Here is a 27,484-nt window from a genome sequence, read left to right as displayed (position 1 = left end):
GGAAACCCAGCGCTGCCTGTAACGGAGTACAGCAAGTGACTGCTCTTACGGAGTTCTGCCTTCCGCTGCTTCCACCGTGGGTGCTGGGGGAAGCTGAGCTCTTCTGCTCCCCATTATGCCCCTTCTCTCTTCCCTAGTCCCGTCTTTCCACTAAACTTCTATTTTCACATTTTGGAAGGATGCCAGCTAGAGATATAAAAAGCCTATCTGCTGTCTTGTCTTGCTGAGGCAAAATGGGTCCTTAATGCATTTTTAAAAAGCGATAGCATGTCCTTACAAGAACTGTTGCTTTTTGGTGGGGTAAGAGCATGTATCAGGAATTACGTGTTTTCAAATAGCATTGACGTGTTTATCGGTAGTGGTTTAAATAGGTTTTGCGTGTAACTGTCTATCCCAGCCCTACTGAGATGGCTTTAGAATTAGTGTGGTATCAGTGCTGGAAAATTCTGCATGTGTGACTGTATGGACTGTTATAGATGGCTAAAATCACATAAATAGTATATTTATTTTTTTGTAAAACCAATAGTCGCTTTGATGTTTGAGCAGGCTTCCTGTATTCCAGGTCTACCTACTGCACAAATAAGGCAAGCTAACAAATCAAGTGAACGCAGGTTTGGCAGAGCAAAACCTGCACCAGTGCCTATTACAGATGTACCAGAGGAACGTCTAGTAGGTCTCCCACAACAGAAGAGTGCTGCCCCAAAAGTAGACCCCTATTCTGTAGGGGAACTCGGATGCGTTGCTGGAACATCCCCTCGCACTAGGGTTTCGCATAAAAAGGCGACTGAGCAGCCACCCAGTGCACTGTCAGAGTTTGTGGAGAGCTCCAGAGGTCTGCCAAGGGAGAGCTGGGATTTGGAAGGTTCTCTGGCCATTGTGAAGAAAAAGAAAAAGAAACCAAAACAAAAGAGAAACCAGCTGCCAAGAACAATGGAGTTCTGGGATGACAATGTAGCAGTCGCAAAAGCTCCTAGAAATTCTCCATTTGCTGTTGAATTGCAACAACCAGATGCCTGTCCCGTAATGCCTGCTGAAGCCCGCAAAGAGCAGTCGGTTGCCTCAGGAAGCAGAGCTTCAGATACCCCAAAGGATGCTAAAATAGTCACTGGAAGTCATATCCTGGATGAGCAAAATGCCTTCTCGTTGCCAGCCCCAGGACAGCCGGTCCAAAACCCCAGTGTGCTCTTAGAGTCTGTGTTGGATGAGAAAAATGGAGATGTCATGGAAACAGAAGAAATGAGAGGTGACAGCTTGATGTTGCAATCTAAAGGGAAAAGAGAAGAGGTTCCCTTGGAGCAGGTAGGCAAGACTAAGGTGGGGGAATCTGTTACGGCAAAGGGGCCAAGCAAGCCTGTGGAACGAGATTTGCTTGATAAAAATGAGAAGAGGGAGTACGAGGAGTCAAAACGTGCTGACCTGCCGGCGTCTCTTTCAGAAGCAATCAGTGTAAGCAAAGCAGAAACTCCTTTACAGACCAAACCTTCAGAATTGCTCCTTCCTGATGAAGATAAGGAGGCTAAATGCCCACCTCCCAGGCATGAAGCAGTCGGTGACACTGTCCATCGTGAGCTTCAGACTTCCAGTGGGTCACTGGAAGCAGCAGCAAAGAAAAGAGGTAGTTGTGAAAAAAGCAAAGGGGTTGCAAACGAATCCTGCCAACAGCCTGCCCTTCTGGAGGCTGCGGCCCTGTCGGACAAGCTTCCGAGCGAGCCAGAGGCGCCCGATGAAACTCAGCCAGCGCCCTCTGATAAGCGCAAGGCCGTTGACTTTAGTGCTTCAGAGGGAGTGTTGAACACCCCAGCAGATGCTGCTGCAACGCCCGTTACGCCGTTAGTTTTGCCAAAACCCGAGGAAGTCACTGCTTCGCCAACCAGAAAGGCTGACGGTTTCTCAGAGCAGCCCCGTCTTCTGTCGGCCAAGTCTGATGCAACCAAACAGCCCACCTCTGCTGAAGCCCTGGACAGAGCGATGGCAGCAGAGTCCCCTGACAAAAACAAAGGGAAAGGATTTGTGGTGTTAGAGCAGCAGACTGGAAAAGATCCCAATATTGCGCAGGGGATGGACAGACCTAAAAAAAAGCGTGGTGAAGGGAGAGTGAAAAAAATCAAAAGCTGCTCTGAGCAGATGATGCTTTTGGAGGATGTCAGCAAACTCGCTGATGGAGAGAGGACAGATGAGACCATAAAAGAAACAACTTACCCCGATAGAGGCAGAGGCGTCACTGCTCGAGGGCATCCGGCAGTAAGCATCACACACGCTTACCCTGCAGACAAGCCAAAAAAAAGGGGTAGTGATGGAAGAAGTAAAAAAGGTGAAAGAAGTTTTTTCCAGCAGCCTTTCCTTGAGAATAAGATGGACCCAAGTAGTTTTCCTGACATAACTGACAACACTAAGGAAGTTAGTGATAAAGGCAGGGAGAGGGGCTCTGTTACTGCTGAGTGTTTTCAGGAGAATACATCAGAGGTAGCTGAAACACAAAGGCCAGTTGAACTGGAAACAGAGGAGCCTACAGACAGTGTTGGAACACATGAAATGGCTGATTCGGGTGCTTTAGAGCGACCATTCCTGCGGGAGAGTAGGAGAGAGGAAGCAAAGCATCTTGCTGTGGCCGACATGATCGGCAAACCAAGAGGGGTAAATTTGATTAATAAAGGCAAGGAGGCCGGAATGACTTCTGCAGGTGAACCAGTTGTGATAAATTCTGATGCAACACCGGTGTCAGAAAAACCTAGAAAGAGGTGTAGTGATGGGAAAAGAAAAAAAACTGAGAGAAGTCCTTTGGGGCAGGCAGCTGTCCTGGAGGCTGGGGCGGAAATAAGCAGTTTTCCAAGCAAAGAGAAGGTGGCTGGAAGCCCAAAAGAAATGACTTTTGATAAAGATAAGATGTCTGGTTTTGAAAGAGCGCTTTCGCCAGAGAATCTGACAGGTGTAAGCAAAGAGGTGCTGGGAAAGCCTGAACTACAGGGTGGCACTAGGAGAACTTTCTCTAATCAGCCAGTTCTTTCGGGTCATAAAATAGAGACGTCAGAGCCAGAAATAGTCACCGTTAAAGAAACGTGGCCCCTGACTACAGGTGAGGCAGCGGATGCACCCAAGCCTCTCCTGGGGCGCAGGACAGACGCGGCTGGGGCACACAGTCCAACCAGGGCACTGGTGACGGACAAGCCTAAGAAAAAAAGTAGAGATGTGAAAGGCAGAAAGGCTGAAGGTGGCCTTGAGCACTCTGTTGGGCTGGCTCCAGGTATCATCCCTGCGGGAGGTGGAGCGGTGGGAAGTGGTGAACAAACCCGGCCTTTTGGTAAAGGCAGAGAGACTCACGGCGGTGCTTTAGCGAGCCTGCCGGATGGCCGAACTGACACCACTGAAGTGCAAGCTCCTGCTATACCTCTGGAGCCAGAAAAATCACTCACAAGTAGTACAGAGAAATGCAAAAAGGTGGAGGCTAACTTGCAGCAGCCACTTCTGGAGCATAAAGCAGGCACAGAGATGTTTCCTCCTCGTGATGTGGAGATGACTGAGAAATCCGAAGCAGAAAGTCCCGCTCCTTGCAGCAGCGGGGGTGGCCTTCCTCTCCTCGAGCATCCAGCAGTGGCAGGTCACGCTTCGGCCACAGTTACTGATAGATCTAAAAAGAGGGGTTACGATGGAGGTAGTAAAAGGGCTAAAAATGCCTCTGAGCAGCCTGGTTTTCTAGAGACAAAACCGAACAGGAGCAAAGGGCAGCCTCCCCTGGGATCTGAGGTGGAATATGGCATGGAAGACATGGATTTGGTAGATGAAAACAGAAATATTAAAAACTTTCCCATTGGCCCTCAAATGCTCTGGAATAATAAAGGAATTGACTTCAAATCCTTTGCTCAGACTGCGGTACCTGGCCCAGATAACACTGGCAGCGGTTCTGCCGGCTTCCCAAAGCAGACGGCTGAGGGTGCAAGAAGTCAGGGGCTTCCTCCTCCAGAAGCAGGAGCAGGGAAAAGCAGCGAGGAGCCTGGATCTGGTGCTGGGGAGCAGGTACAGGCGCAGAAATCTTGCGAGCAACCGATCAGTCCGGGGCACAAAGAGCCCGGAAGAGAAGTTTCAGAGAAAGACGATAAAACCCAAGAGGCTGGTTCCCGGGATGGCAGCGAGGCAGGTAAACAACTTCCTTCGGATCACTCAGCTAAACAGGGCGTTCAGTCAAAGAAGGACAAAGTTCACCTTTCTCCTGTGGCAAAGGTGGATGATAAAGAAATAAGAACCACTGATAAACAGCGAAACGCTGACAGCGCTTCCTCAGACCTTCCTCAGAAGGTGGCAGATTCAAAAACCAGGCCAGCTCCTGTAGGAGCCAAGGGGACAGAGAAACGAGAAGCAACTGTCTCTCCTGGAGAGAAGGACACCGGGTGCGTCTCCCCAGAACTTGCAGCGATACCAGCGAGCAAAGCAGAAGCAGCCGTGCCGCAGGCTGGGGCAGAGGCACCGATGGAGAGTAAAGCTGAAGAGGCCGAGCTGGATGGGGGCGAGAAGCGTGAGCAGAGGTCGCTGAAGTGCCCGGGCAGTCTGGGCAGTAAAGAGGGTGCTGGTTTAAATCTGACAGCTACCCAACCGGCCAAAACGAGTCCTCGAGACGACAGCGAAGGTCATTCTCAGCCGGCCGAGGAGGATGCTGCTCACGCTGGGGAAGCTCACCTGAAGGATGCCCCGGCGTTGAAGTCTGAACCAGATAAACCTCAAGATACAAGTAAAGAAGAAGAAAGTGAACAAAAAGCTGTGAAGGAGGCAAAGAAAGAGCGAGTTAAAGCAGCAGAACAGCTAAAAGGCTACATGAGACCCACAAAGTCAAGAGGGGTGCCAACTCTGCCAGCCAGGTCTGCTGCTCCAGACAGAGAGAAACAAAGGCAGCTGAAGCCCACTGGTATGAGCCGGCAGAGGCAAGACAAAGGTGTGTGTTTGTGATTTCAGCTCGCAGCCGTAATCCAGACAGCTTGCGTGCAAGACCTTGCTATTGTCAGTGCGTTGGCATGAGTACGTGACCGTTAATCCTACGGGGCACAAGCGAGCGCGGCATGACTGGTTTTTTGGCTGATCCTAAAAGGCTGTTAGTTCTGCTTGCCTGTCTCACAGTGCTAATTCCCCAGGTCTGAGGGACTGAGAGTTCCACAACTCTTGGTTGTTTCACGTGTATCTTGTAGAACATTGACGTGAACTTGCACTTGTTGGTGTTACGTCACGTTTAGCTTCTTGTTGTCTGAGACTGAAGTGACCTTCGCCTGCGGTGCCACGGTGAGTCGTCGTGACCGCCAGCAGCACTGGGTGCCACCGGCGGGCAGGGAACCGGGCGTTTCTCTGGCGGGAAATGTTCTCGGTCGCTGGCGTGTGGCAGGGGCTGGTTTTAGTCCTGGCTCAGGCTCATCTCTTCCTCCCGCAATTGGTTGGTGACTTTATCTTCAGCTACCTTGAACCGCTGCAGCCACAAAATGTGCTTCCTTGTGGAGTAATAACCTTTGCTGAGGCAGAGTCGTAACAAAACAATAGCGGGACTGACGGAGATTTTCAGCCTTTATCTCTCTGCTGAGACTGTGGATGGACTGGTAAGTGTTTGGGGCTGTTTACCCTGGCTGTTGTCCAGGGAGCAAGAGCCCTGTACCCACAGGAAATGAGATGGGATTAATTTCATAAATTTAATGAGGTTTGTAGGAATTTTGAAGTGGAGAATATAGTATGGATAGAGATGAAATAAAAAAATATTCTCGTCCTTCTGCTCATTCTGAACCTTCCTCAGAAAGAACTGGCGTCTTCTCTGTGAATTCCAGTCTGCTGAGATGGGCTGGGGAAGTTTATCCCTCCCCTTTCGTGCTCTTAGTTTTTGCCTTGTCATCGGGCATGAAAGTTTGTTCCTGTTCCTATTTCTGTGGAGTTCCTCGCTGCCAGTTTGCATGATGCAGCCACTAACTTTACAAACGTAGAGCTCCAGTGCGCCTTAACATGCTGGTCAGGTTTTTGAGAGGTTTTGTAATTTTAATGAGTGTTGCATAACCTGAAGTAGTTCTATTTTAGTGAAAGTGGTGTTCTCTGCATGAACTTGTGCCTGCAGAAGTGATGTTCTTTGGTGCATGATGCTACAAAATAAAGGGAAAGCTAAAGGCAGCATCTTTTTTAAAAAAACCATTCCTTTAAAGCGTCTCCATTGTCTGCTAAAGTCTTTGCTTTCCTTTGCTAACTGCCGTATTCAAGGGAGCAGAACTTTAGTAGCAGATCCATGCAAAGAAAGAAAAGCTCTTCCTGAACATTTTGCACAGGTAAAGTGTGTAGGGGGTGGAAGGATTCCTGGTTCAGAGTAGCACTTCAGCGTGTGAGTCAGTCGGTACCTACGCGAGCTGGCCTGACCTGAGGTCGCTCAGGACTTGAATAATACTCAGCCACTTTCCACCCTTTCAGCACTTCATAGACTCGGCGGTTGTTGTTTTATTTTAAGAGAACTCTGAACGACCGAGCTTGTTTGGGAAGCGTTGGTTGACGTGCTCCGGCGGCCGTTGAAACCCGGCCGCTGTCGGTGCCGGAGGAGCGCTGGCAGCAGAGCTGGCCCCTGGCGTAGCTTCAGGCAGCCTCGGGGTGACCACACAACATCTGGGCTGAGTGACAAAGCGTAAGCTGCAGTCGAGCTCTTCGCGGAGGAGCAGGGAAGCAGATTTGCTTTGCCATCCAGATATGCAGCCGAGGCTTGTCTCTCTTCCCATCCACTGCCCAACTCGGAACGAAGCAGCAGTTCAGTGAGTTGCAAAACGCCGACAAAACCCGGGCTGAATCCCTGAGTTGGCACAACTGGCGTGGAAGTGCCTTAGGCTGGATCCGAGGATGAAACGGTGAATTCGTGCGTCGGTTGAACACAAAACCAGAAGTCAGTGAAGGGCAAGGTGTTGAGATTCCAGACCATGAACGTGAGTGGGCCTGTTCACTGGACAGAGCAGGAGCTACGCGGGTCCAGGAGATCATTATTACTGCCCAGATTGTCACTGAGCCGATGGGGCCACGGGCTGTACGTACCCTCCATGTGCCTGTTCACCCTCCTGGTGAGATAACAATGGACTGCTCAAAGGTTTTGTATTTCTGCCTGTCACCAGAACTTGGCCAACGCTTCCCCTGTGTTTGTCAGGCGGGACTGGGCAGCTCGTACTTTGCAACCCCGGATATCTGCCCGTAGAAGCTACTCTGCTTTCCCCTGGTGGGCAGTCAGTGATCTGCTGTCGGAATAGCGCATGTCAGTGTTTTGGAGGATCCTCTGCTGAAGTCTAGTAGCTAAAATGTCTTTAGCCAGGCTCCCAGGTCTTGCACCGTGGGTTCTAGAATAACAGGACGGCTTTCCTAAGTGCATCAGCCCCTGTGTGTAGTGCTAAAATAGGTACGAGCGTTGTGATCCAGCTCCCTCGGGAGCCATGGCAACTGTGATGCTGCAGATTCTCTCCCTGACAGAAGTTTGAATGTGGCTTTCAAACACCAGGCCTGCAAACTTCTGTGCTTTTTTTTTAATTATTTTTTTATTTTGACTTTGTAGCTTAAAGTTAAGAAAGATTGGATGTAAGGCTGCTCATGCGATTGGAATTTAATCCCTTATCCATTTTTTGGGATTTATTTCAGCTTCTCCTTTTTGTTGTTGCCATTGTGAGAACTGCCCCAGATTCTTCTGGAAAATTATTTTACACCTTTTAATGTCAGGAGGCAGCTGAGATGATAACCAAAACGTTATCAGCCTGTACAATGGCACTGAGCCTTTCTTCTACCTCTTGTGTGGAACTGAAAATAAAATTGGGAATTAGGTGTGGAAACCAGGGTCCTAAAGCCTGTACTTCCACGCAGGTGCCCTGGCTGATGCAGCACTGGGGTTCTGATGCTGAGGAGTGGTTAACGGAGGAAGCGATGGCAGGTTTGCATTCATCCAGTGGGGAGCCGTTTGGTTCCGGTTTACTGCTAGCTCTTCCCTTCCCTCCTCAGTTTCAACACTGACACTTTCGAAAGATTTGGTTTTTTTCCTCCAATCTGTCCTTAAAGACTAGTCTGTTTTAAAAAAAGAAATTCATTTCTTTCAGTGTGTTGGGGTTTGTATCTTCCTATGGTTTTTGATTGGCACAAGCCCTTCAGGAAAGGGCCGTCTCCATGTGTGTCTGTTCCAGTGCTGCTCCAGTACTCAGTGCTGGGGGCTTCGGCGCCGGCAGAGAAAAAGCTTCTTGCGTAACCACGCTGCGGTCTAGACAGTTATGCTTCTGAATTGTTCTCCCAAACGCGGACTGGGGGGGGCCTGTGGTCATTTGATGCTTAGTTTCTCTCTTTCCTCAAAAGCTTCCGTCGCAGCCTCTGCCGCTGCCTTCTGCGGGCATCCTTCCAGCGCCCGGCCGTTCGGCTGGGCTGGTGACAAGCTGTCTTTGGAGCCCATTGGCGCAGTCGCCGCCTGTGATACAGGACTTAGTTCTCAATGTGACAGCTCTAAATCCCTTGTGTGTAAATAAGATACATTTAAAAGCAAGAAATGCCCTCCCTGCTTAATGACAGTATTTGCTTTTCTTTTACAGCCACAAGGAAGCCCCTTCTCTAAATATTTTCTTTCCTTGACTGGTTTCCATTATGCTGGTGCCATTACAACCAGTACAGCATTTCCACAGTAACCTTTCATTCATATAGTGTCTGTAATTCTCCTGTGGGACCCAAGCTGTAATTTGGTTTCTCTGGCAGGAGCTGATCAGCTCCGGGAACGCGCTGGGGCAGTGGCCTCTGTGGATGTGTGATAACTGCATCCCTCGTGCCTGAAATCATCGTCACGAAGGCAGTCGTGGACAAGCACCTCCTGATAACAGTGCTACTTTAGTGATGCTTTTGAAATGGTCAGAATAACACCATATTGCAGCCTGTTAATGAAGACCTGCTAATTATCCCAGTTAGGTGTGTGAGAGCAGTGAAAACCCAACAGTGTCACCAGCCGCTTCTCACGTCAGGGTTAAGCGCAGCTGTGAAGCGAGAAGAGAACTTTGCCGTTCCCTGCTTTCCCCCCGGATGTTTGCGCTTGTGCGTTCGTGCTTAATCCTGCTTGAGCAGGAGGTCGGCTGAGGTGTCAGCTCCCTCCGCGGTGAAAAGGCGAGTTGAGCTTCGGGGACGTTTTTGCCTGCGGCCGACGGGTGTGCAGGGGCCTGTTTGCTGCTGCACCAGCGCCCGGCTCCGAGGGTGTCCTCAGGGGCTGCTCCCAGCAGAGCTGACGGCGTGTGCCCATCGGGTTGTTTTCCTACTGGGTGTGGCGCTGTGTCACCCTGGTACTGGCTTCTCTAGCTGCCCGGCTCTCGCTTTAGGCTGGCACCCCGCAGTTTGGCTAGGACTTCTGAAGTTTTGGGTTCTTCCTGTGTTTTGTATTCCTGCTCACCCGCAGCGCGCTGATTTTCGAGCTGAGGGCGAAACAAATACACTTTTGTTTGTAAATGCTGCCAGATTAAGAACGTTGAACAGGTTTCCTTAGTGGTGACGTTTAACTTTTAGGGGAATTTCAAGCCTCACCTTCCCTTGCTGGCGTTGCTGACGTATCAGTCCGTTGACTTTGCTTTGCCCCTTTTCAGTTTCCACTCTCAAATACTTCTCCTGAAGTACAGCCAGTGTGGGACAACACTACAGGAGCCTAAAGACTGGTAATATTTGGAGTTGGAAGCACTCTTGAGTGTGTCTTGGCTGATCACTAGGATTTTTAATGTGTCATATGTAAATCCTGAAGCGGGATCTGATCTGTAAATGTCCTGTGAAACGCGGGACTGTGTGTGTTGTGCGGCGCCGCGCCTTTTAACGGCGACACTTGTAGCGCAGAGCTGCGATGGCCGGAATCCGAAATACTCCGGTTCCCCTTTTTGTCCTTTGGCCTGGCTCCTTCAGCCTGCGAGGAGCGATGGAGCGTGCGAGCGCAGCGGGCGGCGGCGGCCCTCGGGCTTCGTGCGCCGCTGCTTGTCCTGCTCGCGGCGAGCGTGGGGCTGCGCGGCGCAACACGCGCCTGGGAACGCCCAGACCGGCGAGCTGCGAGCCGCAGGTTGATGGTCTTGGCTTTTGTGGACCCAGCGTGTCCTTGGTGGTTCTGGACAGCCTGGTCACTGACTGCTGCTGGTAATAACACTTAATTAGAGATGCCATTAGTTGGCGATGCTGGCAAGGAGTAGCTCATCATCCTGGAAAGTGATGTTGCCTTAGAAACCAGTGCAAAGGACGGCACAGGAATGGCTGTGTTGGATTAAAAAAAAAAAAAGCAAGCAGAGGCATTAGAAGGGATAAGTAATAGCTTCGGGAGCGAGGCAGAAATAGAAACACTAGGCTGATTCATCTGCTGAGGCTGGAAGCTTGCAGATTGGGTATTAGGTCGTGACGTGGTGATGTAGTGATCTTGGGCTGCTCTGGCTATTGGCACTGGCTCGGCCTGGGCAGCCCAGTTTTACCTGGCAAAGCCCAGTGAAGTGGACAGGGATTCTTTGCAGTTTCTGCAGCACACGGGCACGGCTTCCCTTGGAAAATGCTCGTGTTCAGAGACGCCATAGAAGCATCAAAATAGATCCAAGCAGCTCAGATCACTGACTACAGACGTGTTTAGTGTTGGCACTGAAGTGTTGTGCTGTATGCGCTCAGCTTCCCTGACAGGCTCGTTTGTGTCAGCTGCACCTGGAAGAAAAGACAGGCTTTAATGATGGTAAGAGGATGCAAACAGGCAAAATATAACCTTCCTCCTGGTGAAACAGGCTGCTACCTTGTCCCTGGCAGGCTGCGAGGAGCTCCAGGCAGTGGGTGAATCTCCATGTCCAGAAGCTGGACCAGGGTTTGACTCACAAGAGCTCATAACTGTTTCACTGCCGTTCTCAAAGAGATGGTGGAGAGCCACAAAGGGTTGTGAAACCCCAGATTTCATGTCTGAAGAGTATGAAATCTTCCTGAAAGCTGACCTAAGGGTAAAAGCAGCGGGTGGGCTTCCTTTTGGAAGTCTAACTTGCCCTTCTAACCCAACTCCTCTTTAGCATGGGCCCTTCCTCCCTTCAGTTGTTTTTCACCATCTGTCCAGCTCCAGTTTTCTGCACATCCCTCCACCCTTTTCTACTTACCTTCATTGGCTCATTCCTTTTGTAATTCTGGAGAGAATTTACAGTTTGTAGGACTCTAAAGGAACAACTGGGACCAAAGCTCCGGTGTGAGGGCTGCTGGTCACGTCTTGAGTGGCGATTTCTGTTCTTGCTGAAAGCTTAGCCCGACCACCATAGCATAGCTTCAGGAGCAGAACACTAACACATCTAAAGGAAAAAAATGCCTTTGGTAGAAGGTGGAGGCTAGAGCTCTGGAACTGAGGATGAGTATCTGGAAACAACATGCTATCACAGAGCCCTAGAGTGGTTTGGGCTGGAAGGGACCTTAAAGACCATCCAGTTCCAACCCCTGCCATGGGCAGGGACACCTTCCACTAGAGCAGGTTGCCCCAAGCCCCACCCAGTCCTGCGACGTGCAGGGTGAAGCTGTTGAAAAGCTCTCCGTGTATGAACTCTGCGTTACCTCCATTACTGTCCTGAGAGATTAAGTATCAGATGACTTCAGAGATTTTTCATAGCTAAGCATTCTCCTGCTTCGGAGCGTCCCAGGTGTTGAATATGGGTCATTTCCTCCACTAAAAGAGATTATTAAAAAACCCCACCAAACCAAATCAAAACCTACTGGGTGGTTTCAGGTAGCTTTACAGACTTGCCCTCCCTCCTGGTGAAGTGCATGACATGATCTCTAGTGGACTGAGATTTGCCTCAGAGTTTCGGAATAGATGGGATTAGATGCCTCCAAGGTCTGCCATTTTGGGGAGCAGACTCAGTACTTTGAGTGAGCGACTGCTTGCAGACATTAGTCCTACATCAGTTACGAGGGAGAGCGCAAGCCTTGAGCTAAGGTCCCATTTTCCACTAGCAAGACACCTATGAATATTTTAAAGTACAGAGAAATGGTTGAGGCCTTTCGAGAAGTGAAGCTTGTGGGTGGAACTATTCTGGTTAATTAGAGGGTGTCATGAAAGATTCATATAACTTACAGTTCCTTAGTCATTGTTTTTAAATATAGCAGTGTCTTAAATCCAAAGCTTAAATACAAGTAGATAAATGTGTGGATTGTAGCATTTCTCAGCAGCAGGTTAAATTCAGGGGGCGTAGTGTAGCTTGCAGTCTCTGGGTGTAAAAATACATTTATGCTCAGTTAAACTATAGCAGGGAGTCCTTTTACTGCTTCAGCTGTAAGGACAAAATTTTTTCCCGGCCTGGAGTATCTCAGTGTCTGTAAAGTACTGTGACCCTGGTTTAAAGAAGAAAATTTGCCTTAATCAAGGATTAATCTGTACCAGCACTTGAGGAAAAAAAGACGAGACTGCAGTTTGGTGCCAATGCAGCAGTAGCAACCCAGATCCTGGTGGCCGAGTGGCTAGAGACGGCCTTCAGCCAGCTCAGGTGGGTCCCAGTTTAACCAGGGAAGGAGTGTCCAAATCCAGAGGAGCAGGTGGAAAAGCCTTGTCAAGGATGCTGGGTACAGAGGCTTCGTAGGATGGCAGAGCAGTGTGCTCGGTGTGTGTTGACACTGGTTTTGAGTGGATCAACACAACATGTGAAACGCTAGGTGCAAATTAAGTGCAAGAGAAAAAACGCAGTTCAAAAGTATTGTAAGATATGTTCATATTAAAAAAAAAAAAATCAAGTTTACAGTATTTAGGACTGCAAAATCTCTCCTAACTTGGCCCATTTCATCCTTTTCAGCTTTGTCCACTTGCTTGTATGAGCGGTATGGCTTGTGGATCGTGAAATCCTCGTTACAGCATCACTTGTGATCACTGTTGACTGGAAAAGAATATATTAGAATTCACTGAAAACAAAGCCCTTGTGCTGAAAGAGGCCATTCTGCTCTGTAGTGTTTGGGGCTGGGCTTTGTTTTGGTTTTGTTTGAGGGGGAGGAAAATCGCTGACCTTAGTTCCTGAGGATTCTTGAGAGTGGTTCATCAGCAGGAGTTAATACTTCCAAATGCATTGATCATAATCTGGTTTGACAGAGAAAAAGGAGATGGCAATATTTCCCCGACCGTGTAACTGCCCGAGAAACGCTGCTCACAGAAAAATCCTTTCACTGAGGTGATTAAGCCCCCGCTAGTGACCAGCCAGAGATGGGTATTTCTGTTACAGAAGTGTATTCCTCTTGATTTTTTACAAAAGGATGAAACCTGCCGTTTTCGTTTGAACTAGTGGCTGAATCCAGTAAATGAAGGCGTGCGGCAGGCAGGGGGTGGGGAGGAAGGAGTTTTGTCATGAATACAGGGGGCATGGTGTGTCGTCACCGGCGCCAGCAGCCTGCGAGCTCGGCTCGCTCGGAGCCGGCGTTACAGCCGCGGGAGGAAGCGAAGCGGTCGGAGATGTCTCTCTCGAACAAGCAGCCCGCATCGCTCTCCGAATACAGCCAGCTGTGCAAAGGCAAGACCGCGGAGAGCTTCTCGGAAGCCTTCCACTGCATGGAGTCCCCGAAAGACTTCGGCAAAACTGAATTCGAATGGCAGAGGACTGAGGGGAAGCTTAATGAGATTGGCTTGAATGTAAACTCAGGGGGACCGATTAAGGACGGGCTCGTTAAGAATGCTGGTTTCACGGATGAGGACAAGCTCTGCTTCTTTGAAGGAAAATTAGACAAAGAGCTAAAAATAGCTCAGAAAGACAAAAGAGAAATTGAGGTGCAAGGCAAAAAATACCAGGCAGCTGCAGGTCACCTTGAGAGCTGGTCTTTGCTTTCCGAAACGTTTCCTTCTGCTGAAGGGAACTTTGCAAACCCTAAGACTACAGATTTTCATGTGGGACAGGCAGGAGCTGAAAAACCTGGTCCGGGGCTGGGTAAAAATGAAGCCATCACTGATCAGGAGAAAGCAGCCGGTAAGGCTGGAATGGAGACCAAATGCCAGCCAGACCCAAACCTGCCCAATCTGTCTGTGTCGGAGAGCGATCCCAGCAAATACATGAAGGAACAGGAAATCAGTGTCTGGAATCCAAATTTCCACCCTGTCCTGCCTAACGATTCGGGGTCTAAAGAAGCAACCGTGAAAAAAGATGGAGCCCCCAGCTATTGTGTAATTGGGGTGGTTAATGACAACTATGTGCAGAGTGGATTTTCTTCTTCCTCAGCAGCATCTAAGCCAGAACCTCCAACTACCACCGTAGAGCTCGCACAAGATGACTCCAAAAGTAGTTACTTTAATAATACCAGTGAAATGGAGGAAGAGATGGAAGACAAGCTGGGCTGTGCAGACGACAGCAATTTTCTGAACAGGGCTGCCCACCAAAGGAAGGCAATGAGGCGTGCAATGTCAGAGTGCTCTCACTTGTCGGTGCCCCTAACCCTTAACCTGGCTGATAAATACCCTGAGCCGGTGCTTAGAGAAGACGTCGCTACTGGTCTGCTCTCTCCTAATAGCAGCCTGACCCAGTGCTCGAGCCCCACAGCCAGAAAGCCGGGCGCCCCGATGAAAAGGTCAATGACCGTGTCAGAAGAGCAAACATCTGTCTGCAGCTCGGGTCCCGAGCAGAGCCGTGCGGGGCTGCCCAGCCTGGTGGTGAAGGAGCATCAGTCCCTCCTGGCAGAGGAGCCGGCTGCCAAGAAGAGAGAGGAGTGGAACAGCGGCAGCAACTCGATCAAGAAAGAGCTGGGCAGCCCGAGCTTGTATCACAGCAAGCTGGAGCAAATCCCTGAAATCAGCAGCCAGGACAAAGAGAGGGAGGAGGCGGCGGTGAAGAGGGAGAAGAGAAATGCCACCGATGGAGCTGCTGGGTCCGATTCTCCGAAAAGCAAATGCACCGAGATGGAATCCAGCAAAACCGCTCCACTGGAAAGAAAAGAAATCGAGGTCAGCAATGTGCAGAGCTCTCCGTCTCCCAAGCAAGGAGATTTACCACGTGATGGTATGTTGCTAATTTTTACCTTCCTGGGGAGCGAGCTGGCAGGAGCTGGGGAGCAGCTCACTGACTTGACAGCCCGCAGGCAGGGGGTGGGCGGCTCAGTGCACCTGAAGAGACCGACGCGGCTCCGGTTCCGGTAGTTAGAACAAAGGGTGTGTTTTTTGGAGAGACGTGAACGTAAAGAAATCATTGCCTGGCTGGTTCCGCAGCATCTGTGGCAGCACCAGCTGTTAATTACTTGCTGGGACCCTAAACGTGACGACCAGGTTGTGGAATCTGTAGCACCCACAGCGGTCCGCGTAGGTCTCTCCAGTACCCTCTCGCCACTCCCTGTTGGGAGCAGGGGTGCCCTTCTGGTTTGCAAGCTGCGTTGCTAGAGTGAAGGCATTATTGAAGTTAAAACCTTTCCATCTATGCTGAAAAGACCTGCCGAGTGCGCTTTTCCGTTAAGCTTTTTAGCACCTTTTGGTACTTCTGTTTAAAGGGGCCAGCAAGAGTGAATGGGCAGAACAATTCGTGTAGCGAAGCTCTTCCCAGGCGTCCCGGAATTTCCCCATTACTTTCTGTAACCTCTTTCCCGAAACCCCAGTTACAATGGAGCCTTTCCCATTGCGAAGTGTCAATAGCAGCTTGTTTTATTTTGTAGTGGTTTGTTGTTTCGGTACTGCTGTGATGTATGAGGTCAGTCTTCCCGGCTTTAAAATCTGTGAGAAGAGTTGTTAATCTTTGTTCTCCAGCCTGGAACAACATCTCTGTCCCTCCTGCCAGCTTCAGCCAGCAATAAACCTGCCTTTTTTTCCCAGATTTTTGGTGCAAGAATAGTCCGTGTGTTTTGTCTGTCGCCCATATTAACGAGAGCTTTGCATGGGAAGAGGGGAAAAAATGTGTCGGGGAATAAAGACAAAAGACTCATGAGAATTTTTGCATGCAGTGGCTTCTTTTTGTAGCCCGCTGGTTTGCTAAACCTTGGGAGGATAATACGGAACTTGAAATTGTGTTGCCCTGCCGTGAGAGGGGAGAGTAACATGCAGGTGGGTAGAGCTGCGCTGTCCTGGTAGGGCTCCAAAACGCTTGATTTGGGTCGATAAGCTGAGCTCTCCGCAGCGATGAGGGTGGAAGGGCAGCCTCTGAGCAGGGCGGTGTGCTCTGGTAACCACCACATCGGAGTTACCTTCTCCGGTTTTGCGGCGTGTTAGTGACACCCAATGGCCGGTCAGTCGGCTCCTGGCTGCCCGTGTGAGGCTCCCATCCTCCGTCCTGCCCGCTGTCAGTAACCATATTCTGTCTTCAGTTAGAGTTTTACTTTTCTCTAATAATTTCTCAAAGATGCCTTCATTTCCAAGACTCACGGTCAGAGATCTGTAGAACGAGGTTTTGGCAATACAGACCTCCCCTCCCCGGAGTGCCAACACATCTTATCCGCTTCCCTTTCCCTTATCTCAGTGTTACCTTGTCCCTTACGGTCTGCTGGGTGCCCAGATTTTAAGTAACTCTGGCAGTCGTGAGATGAAGGAGTGTCAGTTTGGGTGGCAGCGTGTCACGGATTGCAGGCATCGCTCCTGCAGAGCCTGAACAGAGATGTCAGGTCCTTTCAGGCAGCGGGAGTCACCAGCTCTCCTGTTGATAGTCGCCGGAGCGATGCAGCGAGCCGCGGTTGGAGGGGTCGTGTTTGCCTGGGCACCAGTAGGACCCGTGCGGCTGCGTGTCTGCCTGTGCTCCCTTCGGTACTTAAACACGAAAGGGCCATCGGGCTTCTCGCAGGTGGAACGGGGGAAAGAACTAGCAGAGTGCTGTGTTTGTGCCCGCCTTTCATGTCGCGGAATTTCTGGGGCGGTGGGGTTTGCCGGCATCCGCTCTGCGACTGAAGTTCGTTCGCAAGGTTAGGAAGGAGGCTCGTGTTCTGGACAGCGAGGAGGCCGGGTCTGGCTAGGCTGGCCAATTCTGTCGAGCTCGAGAGGCAACTGTTTCAAAACACAGACATGTGGGCTCTTTAGATTATGTTTTAAATGTTTTTCTGATTTAAAGTGGATTGACATGTTCTCCCCCGAGGGGCTGAGCATCAGTGATGTAAAGGTCACTGAAAGATGTGAGCGCTCAGTGGCTTCTGGTTGGGTTGCTTTTTGCAGATGGCTAATTCGGACTGCCACGCTCTTTTTTTAAGCATCTAGGTTTAGTTTTGCTCTCTGAGAGTCTTTATTTTAAAAGCTAGTTGATCGTCCTTACAGCCAGAGGTCTGAGCGTGAACAGCTGCGTGAGCCGGCGGCTCGTGGGCTTTCCTGGGCAAGAATACGAGAGAGTTGTAACTTCTTTTTTCACTCTCCAGAATCAACAGCCGGTTAGGTTCGGTTTGTTTTGTCCTCTTGTGTACAATGCACTGGTAAGAATAAACTCAGGATTTATTCTTTCCTGGAAGAAAAAATGGTTTTGTTGCTTTATAGATGTGTAGTTTAGAAAGAATTTTTGAAATGCGAGAGAAAACAGGGAGAAGTTCCTCGATGTTTCCGAAAGGCTCTCAAACTTCCCGCGATGAGCTCTTGCGTCCTCTCCCCCGTCACTGAGCAGAGGGGCGGCTGTCAGAAAAGTAACTTGACCAGGCAAGCAGCCCCGGCTGTAAGTGTGGAACTGGTTCTGAATCTCTCCGTTGCACTTTATTCACGGCTGACTTACCCCTTCGTATCCTTATCAGCTTCCCCCGCTTCAGTCTTGGCGTTCACCTTGCCGGTCTCCTGCCGCTCACAGGGCGATGTGTCCAGCATGGCCGACGTGCCTCGTTTCTCCGATGGAAACGTGGTTTTCCTTCTCTTGGTTCGTTCCTCTATCTTTCTGCCCGTTCTAGCTGTTCATTCAGAACTTGGTATTTTGGGTAACACCTTTTGTCCCTTGCACCTTTCTTCATCCTAAAAATTCTTGAAAGAATTGTCCAAGCTGGGTCTAACCATTCCAATGGCATCCCTCAGAATTTCTGCCAAAAGTCGGCTTCCTTGTCATGTCCAGCCGGAGTTGTGGGGTTTTTGCTAAACATTGCTACTCCTGTTTTTCTGAAGATGACCTAGAATTGTACATAAACATTTCTTTCTTGCGGATAGCGGGTGTTGGTGTGATGGCACATTTAGTTTAATTTCATTCTAAAAATTGTCAGAAAGGCGTACCCGTTCCAGTCCCTCGTGTGCCCACGGCAGGCGTTTTAGGCAAGGAGATTTGGCTGCAGATTCGTCCTGATCAGAGCGGAGCTGCAGAACTTGCTCTGGTCCCTGATTTCAGCAGCAATCGCTGCGGATTCTCACCAAAACAAGCGGGCGCATTGTTCCCTGCGCTGAACAACGGATTTGATTCATGTTGGCGTTGTGTATAAGCCGTTGTGTGATTTATCGCACGTACCTAATGTGCCACCTCCAGTGGTCTCACTTAGATAAGCAACGTCGTTCCCCACTGCCTTCACCTCTGCCTTTTCGCATTTTCTTTGAATTTCCTTTAGCTGGAAGTATTTTCTGCTCTGAAGTACCAGGAATTCCAGGCTCCGCTGGACCGTGCTCGTTCGGGACTGTCACCTCCCTGTACTCAGCAGTTCAGTGTGCGCATCAGGAAAATTGTCTTGATTTTCTGACTTTTTTTAAATTTTTTTTTAATATCCATCTGTAAGCAAGGGGCGCGACGAATCTCCTGCAGGGTTTTTTTTTGCAGTAGAGCACTTTGTGGTTTAGGTAAATATAGAATCTGAGACTTCCAACCCGGCAGAGTCAGGCTGTGAGAGCCTATCGCCTCAGGTTTACACAGATTAAAGGTAATTACGGGATTAGGAAATACCAGCCCAGCTACCTCCTAATGAACTAATGATACTTGTCCAAGTAATGTTAGTGGTGTGGATGGTGGCTTGCTAACAAGGCTCCTTGCCAGATCAAATCATGCTTCTAATGAGAAAGAAAAGAAAGAAGGGATTGTAGGCTGTGGGAAGGAGGAGAAAATGAAGGCACCGGTGATCAACAGTGCCTGATATGGGCTGTGGGTAGTTCAGTGGAAGTTTAAGGCATGTTCAGCCTCAAATATAAAACAAACGTTGGCATCTCATGGACAGAGTTTAAAATTGATGCTGAAGGTATTGTAACCGTGACATGAACGAGGAGGGTTCCCTGCTCCGGAGCACCCGCTGTGCCTTCCCAGCAATCACAGCTTCTGGCCGTGCAAGGGCGACGACCTTCAAAACGCTGGTTTCCAGCAGATGTGTCGGGGGGAGGGCTGGGAAGAGCGAGAGCTGTTCAGTAGCGGAAGACGGGTTGAGGGCAGCACGTGCCGGTCTTGTGCGGGGATGTTGTTTGTGGCCGTGCGCTGCTCGTCCCTGGAAATTCCTGTTGCGAGCTCCAGGTGCCAAGTGTGCCAGGGCTTAAAGAACGGGCCTTTCTACGGGTGGGTCTTCCAGGTATGCTGGGTAGGGTAGAGGTACATCAAACGTGGTGCTTTGAGTCCCAAGGCCGATGATCCATCAGCTGATACAAGGGTTAGACAGACCCCTCAGCCCAGCTTCTCTGTGGCCTGTTGTTGCTGTCATGACATGCAAGAAGTTGACGTCGGACTGGTCGGGTCGTTGGTGATATCTTTGTGCTTGAGTGTTCAGATCGTGCTGGTGCTTGGTTTGCACTTTGAACGCGGTGGAATTGCAGTTTCATGCCTTCAGGTACTGAACCTACCCCGGGTGTCCCCTGGCCCAAGCACTGCCCAAGCTCGAGCGGCGCCTGGAGATGCGCTGAGGTTCCACCAGCGTTCAGACCCGCTGGATGGATGGACTCGATATGAATTCAGGCGGCTTTTCTTCCCCGCTCCCCACTTGATATCCTTTCTGAGACAGCTTCAGCTAATGTTGTGGGTTTGCTGGTATTTTTAGTTTGACTGGGAGGAGTGCTTGTCTCTCTCGCTTTGGTTTGTCAGGGACATTGACAGAAAATAGAGCTTTTTTGTTGGTTTTATGAATGTGCTTCCACTTTCATCAATGAAAAGGGAAAAGCTCATGGGTTTGTTAACTTTTTTTAATATCCAGCGTCAAATTTTTAGCACAGTATTGCAGTCAAACAGAGCATGTTAATGACTCTAAATAGCTGTTGGATTTCAGTTCATGCCATGTTAGCTGAGCATGGCAAGTAGTTTAGGCTGTTCTAGAAGAGCAAGTTCTGATTTAGGATTTCCCTCCCTGGGTTAAAAATAGAGTCTTAAACAACCTGGATTTACAAGATACAGGCAAAGAGGACATCTGGTTTATTCCTCAATTCTTGATAACAACTGCAAATGTACACATGGATTGAGTTGCATTCAGTGCTAGATAAAATGCTTAGCTAGTCTGTATTTGGGTCAAGCAGGAGACATTTTATTTAGCCTTTTCTGGAGAGGAGAAAGCAGATAAGGGTTGTATTTCTGCTTAAACTGAGATTTGTTATATTTGGAGATACTTTTGCTTTAAGAGCCTTAAGCAAAAAGGCTTTATTTGATGGTGATTTTCGTGATCAAGCAGCTCCTTCTGGATGGGGCCAGCGGGACAAGAGCGAGCTCGTGCCTCTCTGCAGCATTTCTGGCAAAAGCAGTATTTAACGCGGTCCGGTTTTGTTCCTAGGGTTGTTTACGTTTAAGAGGGAGAGTAAAGATGGTCATTGCCTTATTGCTTAATCTATTTCTCTTAATGGATTTTCAGTTGATGACTCTAATCCCTATGAGAATTATGGAGCTGTTTCATTGAATGATGTTTTCGTTCGGCTTAGCCTGCTGAATATCCCTTGCTGGGGCTGTGGGAGATGAGTGCCCGGCCTCCTTCGCCAGCACGTTCGAGTGCAGCCGCGAGTCCCCTTCCATTTTGCAGCACGTAGGTGAGCCAGCCTGAACCGGTGACCAGGGGCAGGGCAGGGGAAATACAGGCCCCGTACAGTGGGAGCGAGTCCCTTACCAAGTGGGACAGGGAGGAGAGGAGAGGATTTAAATGTTACAGTCTCAGGTACCCGCTGAAATGCTCATTGAACTAGTCAATAAAGCAGAGAAAGGGAAACAAGATGGAACATTCTTAGAGGTCTTCCAGATGCGCAGTAACTGCTGCCCTTTTGTCTTCACTTCAGCTCGTGCTCACCACCGTACCAGAAAACAGACATACTTGCTTTTGGCCTTTTGAGATGAGCCTGAGGCATGTTATACTGGGGGCTCCACCTGTTCCTTTTGAGGTGGAGAATGACCTTCTGGGAATGCTTATTTTTTATTAAAGTACTGCATGGTATTTGAGAAATACATGCCCATAGGCTTTTATTCCGAGTTCCATGGTTTGTAAAACAATGCAGTAACATGGTTTAACTTTTAAGAGGGTATGTTTCTATAAATACTTTTTCCGAATTTTACTTCTTCAGGGAAGGAAGCAAGAACCGTAAAGCTTTTCAGATTTAGTGCCTGGTTTATTCACACACAGTAACAGCTTTCACGAGAGAGCTGTTGCAGCCAAACTGGTGGTGAAGGGATCTGAAAGACTGAAGGTCTGTGCGTGCTCTCCTCTTGGGTTCCAGCGCAATGACACCTCGCACGAGCTGTAACCCTCATGGTTTTGTTTCTGTACTTGTAGAGGAGGAGCAATAATGCTACTGGTGTAGGGATTTTACAGACGTCATAAGGAGGCTTTTGTGGAGTTCGGCAATTCGGAAAGGAAGGGAGAACAGACTAGAAAAAATTACATCAATTTATAAATGTATTATGCACTTGCATTCTGAATGTGGTGTGTAAATCTGCACGTTGTCCTCTGCCTCAAAAAGGTTGTGATAGGATCAGAGGTGTGGTAAGTAAAGGCATCGTATTAGAGAAGTTCATACGGGGAATGGCCAAAGAAACTAAGATTCTTTAGCCTGGAAGAGAGAGAACTGGAGAGGGAGCTGGCTGTGATTGCTGTCTCTAGAGTCATCAATGACAGGAAAGTTGTGAACAAGAGAAGACCGTTCAGTTTTTCCAGTATAAGAATATGGGTCATCAGACGGAAATAGCAGCAGCAGATGAAAGTGAATGGTGCTGCTGGGTGACTTGTGAGCAACTTACAGTAGAGCTGTAAAACATCTTGTGCCAGGAATTTGTGCATTGTGATTTTTTTTTTTTTTTTTTTTTTAACCGTGAGGCTAATGAAATATTGCAGGAGAAGCCCCAAGGTGTGGAATCTCCATCCTTGGAGATGCTCAGGATATGATTGAAAAAACCCCAAGCAATCTGGTATGACTGGAGTGGGGGATTGGGCTAAGTGACCTCCAGACATCCCTTCCAACCTATATTGTTCTGCTGTCCTAACATTAAATGGTCACATGGGCTAAAAAGCTGTTGGACAAGCGGGTAGTCTCCAGGCTGCAAGTCACAGGATGGTGAGAGGTGGGTTTTTCTTGGAGGAGAGTGGGGTGGGTATTTTTTCTCCTATATATAGTTATTCATAATCGGGACTTGGCTTCAAGAAGACGTATGATTAATTGTGTACAATGTGGGCATCCTCCGCTACGTGGCTGTAACACAGAGTCACTTAAACTGGAACAGAGCTCTGGAGGCCTCTGGCTTAACCCCTGGCTCAAAAAAAGTAGATCAGGTTCCTCCAGGGCCACCTGTGTTCCTTCTAGGCCTGAATATCTCCAGGGACTGGAGACCTCGCAGTCTCTTTGGGCCTCTTCCAGTGTTTGACCTCCCTCACGCTGAAGAAGTTTTTCCTTATATTTGGAAATCGTGCTGGTCCATGACTGTAAGCCCCCTGGTCTGCTGGGACCTGCTTTCAGTGATGGGTTGGGCTGGTGGCCCCCGAGGTCCCTTCCAGCCCTTCGTGGCTCTGATCCTGTGTCGCTTGGCCACGCCGGAGCAGCCGTGCAGGCAGACCGCTGATTTCTCACAGGCGCCCTGTGCAATAGGTGTAGCTGCATTTTGAGTAACGAGTTCAAGGTTAAAGCCACGGAGCGTTGTCTTGGCTTTCAGTGGGGGGGTCTGCAGCCCTCCTTTTTGTGTTGGGCTAGTACAGCGGGGAGGGAGCGGCGGGGCCGTTGGTGTCACCCTGCCCTTCCCTCCTGCGCCGCTCTGCTGCCTCATTCAGCAGCGTGAAGGTGACTGTCACCTCCGCTGCTGTTGCCTATCGCCCAGCAGGGCTGTTTTCAAACAGACTTGAGCTTTTGCCCCCGCTTTGTGGCTGCTTTTGAGGAAGAGCCCCCCCTTAGCGTCTGCAAAACTCCATCAAAACACTGAGTTTGGTTTGTCTCGTGTCGTGGTCTTTTGCAAAAGATGCCTGTGGTTTTCAGACAGCAGAGCTTAAAATCAACTAAGTTCTCCATCATCATCATCTTTTTGTTCTTTTTCTTTAAATTCAGTTGGAGGGAGGCTGTGACCATCCTCATGATACAAAGGGGCACGCTCCATGCCTTAACCTCCTGCTAATGAGAGAGGGTCCCCCTAAAGGAAAGATAACCAGAGGAGAAGCTTTGGCATATTTATCTTGGGGTTGCGTGGATGACGGTTTTCTGTGGAAGTGATGGAACACGTTGGGTCTGACTGACTGGTGGTGGGATGTGCTTGAAGGCTCCTCTTCTCTTGAGCTGTGTTAGGGCTGTACAGGAGGCTTTGCGGAGAGACTCGCTGTTGGAACAGGGGAGGCTTTTTAAAGCAATAACCATCTATTTAAATATGGACGTTGAGCCTTGGAGCACAGCTTTGGTCTTTCACACGGTTGGTAAGGTAGTTGTTCTATGGGTGGTTCTTTTTGGGAAAAAAAGAAGATCTCATGCTCAAAAACCACTGCATCGTCTGCTTTGATTGCTTTCGCTTCACTGCTGCTGGCAGCTCACCTGCTGCGAGTAACCACCGAGCGAGTGGCAGCGTGTACAGAAGTACGAGGTTAAGGATAAAATAGGTGCAGAGTCTCCTCAGACAGCAAGGTTCTTGTGTCAGTAACTTGCCATGAGAGGCTGCTGGTACCGAACAATCTGGATGCATTGCCTTTCAGGAGACCGTGCCCACTCCACGGCTGCGTGGATGGCCCCACATGCTTTATTTGCGTCACGGTATTTAAACTTGGCTGTTGGAGGCAGAATTATAAATTTCCTCATTAGTAGGGTTTTTTTATGGCTCACTCTGCTCATAGGAGACAAACATGAGTTATATTTTCCATAACTTTTAAGATCCATAGGAAGAGTATGATCCTGTTTTTGACGAGGAGCTGAAGCTTTTTTTTGGAGCGTCAGATCATCTCAGTTTTACTATTTATTCTGAAAAATCGCCGCTGCTGGTTTGTTAGGAGTCTTGTACCCTTTGACCGCAGTTTTATCTGAACACCGTGCGGTCCTGTTTGCTAGGTCCTTCATCCAGCAATGGCAAACTTCTGGTTTCTGGTGACAAATTTGTTCTAAAATTATGCTTTTTAACTTGTTGCTGGCTCTAGCGTGCCTTTGCCAAACGTAGCTTCAGTGCTGTGCTGAAGAGGTGGCTTGTATGGAGCTGGCGCTGGGAACGGTGTGGATGCAGGTGGAAGCACTAGGAGATGGGCCACCGAGCGTGGCCAGCACGGCCACGAGTCACCCGAGGCTTCAGTGGGCAGCAGGGTTCAGACTGTGAGGTGGGGTTTTCTCAGTGGATTAGAATGTTGCTGAATTTGAGCAGATTTTTGTATGAGAAGGCACTCGTCTGACAGCAGGGCTGCCTCCGCCGGTGCCAAACCCCTCCTGCAGCAGGTGAGAGGGAAACCTTGTCAAGGAGAACGTTGCCGTGATCCTTGATGTGCCGGGTGGTCTCTTCAGCGTTCTTCTCAGAACGGGCCTTTCTGTCTAAAGCCGTCTGGAGGCAGCCAGGTGTTATAAATAGGAAGTACCTGAAGCACCGTGTCCGTGTGAGGGGTGCCGGGCCACCCCGGGGGTCGCTCCTCCGCGCAGCATGTCGGGAATCCCGACCGTCCTGCCTTCGGCCGGCTGGAGCGTGTCTGAAGGACACTTGGTATCGCTGTTAGGGGGATGTAAGCACCACTTAATGAGCCTGCTCTGTCATAATCGGTGTCAGTAAAACCTCAGACAGAATTCTGGAGTTTGGGGGTTGGGGGTTTGGTTGTCATCGCGGAGGCTTTTGTTTTCTCTGCGCACTTAAGACGCAAATGATTGCTTCCAGCGTTGCTCTTACGAATTGTGAAGCAGTGCTGCGGTATTGTGAACAGACGTGTACAAAAAGTTTGATTTCCACCGTTAAAAACACGCTCGGTGAGTACCGAGTGGAAAGCCGGGGTCGAGGATGGACGTACCGAACGGCACGGCGCAGCCTGCCGTTGCAGTGAGCAGCAGCAGGCAGAAAGTCACCCTGATCGCAGGGTCATGCCTCCGAGTTTATTGGTGGAAGATGCCAGACTGGAACGTCCTTCCCGCTCTCCTTCAAGCCCCTGTCCCCCTTTCCCCCGGGAGAAATTCAATTCTGGGTGCTGACTCAGCTGAGCTGAATTTTCTCCATCAGCGAACACCACGAGGTGCAGGAGCTGCGGCGGCCGGAGGAGGAGCCCCGCGCGGGGCAGAGCAGCCACCCCCGCGAGGGCTCCCAACAAAATGTCTTTGAAATCTCTGTCAGAGGTTCATTGCCATGCTTGGAGGAGCAGGCCAACTGAAAAGTCTCTTAAATAACTCTTGCAGACTAATGAACAAATTTGATTAAGATTTGGCAGCTTTTGCTAATATTCCCTGCAACTAGGAAATCTTCCCAGGCAGCGCTCTGCGCTGTAGAGGAGAGAGCACCCTCATAATTAAACGATGAATGAAAGCAAATGTACTGATGAGCAGGTTGGGTCGTTACTCAAATTGAGGCAGCACAACACAGAGCTCTCCTTCTGTCATCCCCTGGGCTGTGTGCGGGGTTGTGTGCCCCGCTGCGGCAGAGGCTGGGAGAGGTGGAACCCGCGTGATGTCCTGCAGCCCCCGAAGCGGGGAAGCTCCCTGCCCTGCTCTCCTGGGTCGGTCGTTGCTGTTATTTACAGCTAGAAGTTCACTTCACTTCACCCCTGCGTGTGCCGTCCTGCAGCGCCGCTCCATCCGCTTGGGGCTGCTGCGCTTCTGGTTTATGTTTAAAAAAGAAAAAATCCGATTTGTTTTGTAGAGCCTTGCTGTACTCTGGTAATTTTGTGTGTTGGAGTTACTCCCTGCAAATTTCTGGTGTAGCAGCCCGTATTTGATTAAATAACGTGAAATTTGCTTTATCAGTAGTTCAGACACATGGAAGCTGCTGGAGCTTCAGTCCTGAAACTTGGGAAGTTGAGGCCTTTTGAGGAGCCGCGTTGGGCTCCCTGAGCAGACGAATTCACGTTGCTGCGTGGATGCTGGGGTCCTGCCGGCCAGCGAGGGGGGTAACGCTGCCGCTGAATCAGCTGAAGTAACAGCGACCGGCAGTAGGTGACAGGTAACTCCCGGCGGATGGGGAGTCACCTCGATGTCGGAGGTATCTGAGACTGGTAGGATTCAAAACAAAGCCGGCCCCAGGCGTGGGGTCGTGGGAGCAGGGCACAGTGAGTGGACAGGAGGCTGTTACACAGACCCGGGAACTGTCGGCAGCAATTGCTCTCTCTGGTGTTGCTGTAGATAAAACTGACAGGTTAAATGAGGGGGAGTAGGAAGGTTTGTTGAAATGCAGTGGAGGAAACTAGTATAGAGGAGCCAATACAGATTAGCTACAAAAAAAAGGGCTTTCTAGGTGAATGTGACTGATTCTTAAGAATTTTGCATTAAAACCAGGGTCCAACCTGTACATTTTGGTGCTTCCCTTTCTTCACAAGTCTTTTTTTGTATGCCTAGCGTGCTAAACCTGGTGCTGCAAAACGTTCAGCATGACTTGGAAGCTAAATGACTAGGAAGAGGCTAATGCAAGGCAAGGGGAAAAAAAGGCTTCTAAACTTGTCCTGCAGTCAGAAAAACAAACAACAACAAAGCCATCCTGCTGCTGAGCATCGCCGGGGCAGGCGGGGGGCACGATTTTACTTTATTTTGCTTGTTTCAACAGTGGCGTTTGTACCAGAATTGAACTGTCTGCTGGGATGCTCCCTTCAGGACTGACAAACAAGAAAATGTGAAATACAAACAGTAATTTTCAAAAGAGGGGGAAAACGACCTTTTTGCTGTTGGAATTGTTAGGCTATTGTCTGGTGGGCCCTTAGCGTGCGCCGCAGCGTCACAATCTGTTGCGTTGTTATAAAAAGAAACATCCAACACAGAGAACGCTTTATTTTAATCCCCGGATGACAAGGGAAGATGCATAAATTTGTGACGGTCGTTTGCACCGTATCCTTCATAAAATGCCGGTGCCCCAGGAACCGCAGCAGAAGACGGCTCATGGCAGTGCGGTTGTGCAGCGCCGCTGCTGAGAATCGGCCTCCGGAAAGCTGCTCGCGGGGAAGCGTCCCGTGGTGCAAGGCAGGATGGCAGTTCTGCTGCGGGGTCTGTGAGGGTGAGGGAGAAAGCTTGGTTGGGCTGCTCCTGAATTCCTGTTCCGTTGGACAGCTCGCTTTGGAGGGCAGCCGTTCCCCTGCCGGGGGCTGGGCAATGCTGTAGAGAGTGGTTTTCACACGG

At 49.7% G+C, this 27,484-nt stretch overlaps 1 protein-coding gene across 1 annotated transcript in view; it reads left to right on the top strand.

The window, feature by feature from the left end:
- Nucleotides 1–27,484, top strand: part of MAP4 (microtubule associated protein 4) — a 105,746-nt gene that overhangs the window by 52,022 nt on the left and 26,240 nt on the right. The window contains exon 11 of the mRNA XM_086467368.1: nt 563–4,921. Coding sequence (XP_086323494.1) covers nt 563–4,921 — 4,359 coding nt within the window. The remainder of the gene's footprint in view (nt 1–562; nt 4,922–27,484) is intronic.

Source organism: Leptosomus discolor, chromosome 6 (genome assembly GCF_034619465.1).
Source record: "Leptosomus discolor isolate bLepDis1 chromosome 6, bLepDis1.hap2, whole genome shotgun sequence".
NCBI lineage: Eukaryota > Metazoa > Chordata > Aves > Leptosomiformes > Leptosomidae > Leptosomus > Leptosomus discolor.
This window is presented reverse-complemented; position numbering and strand designations above follow the sequence as displayed.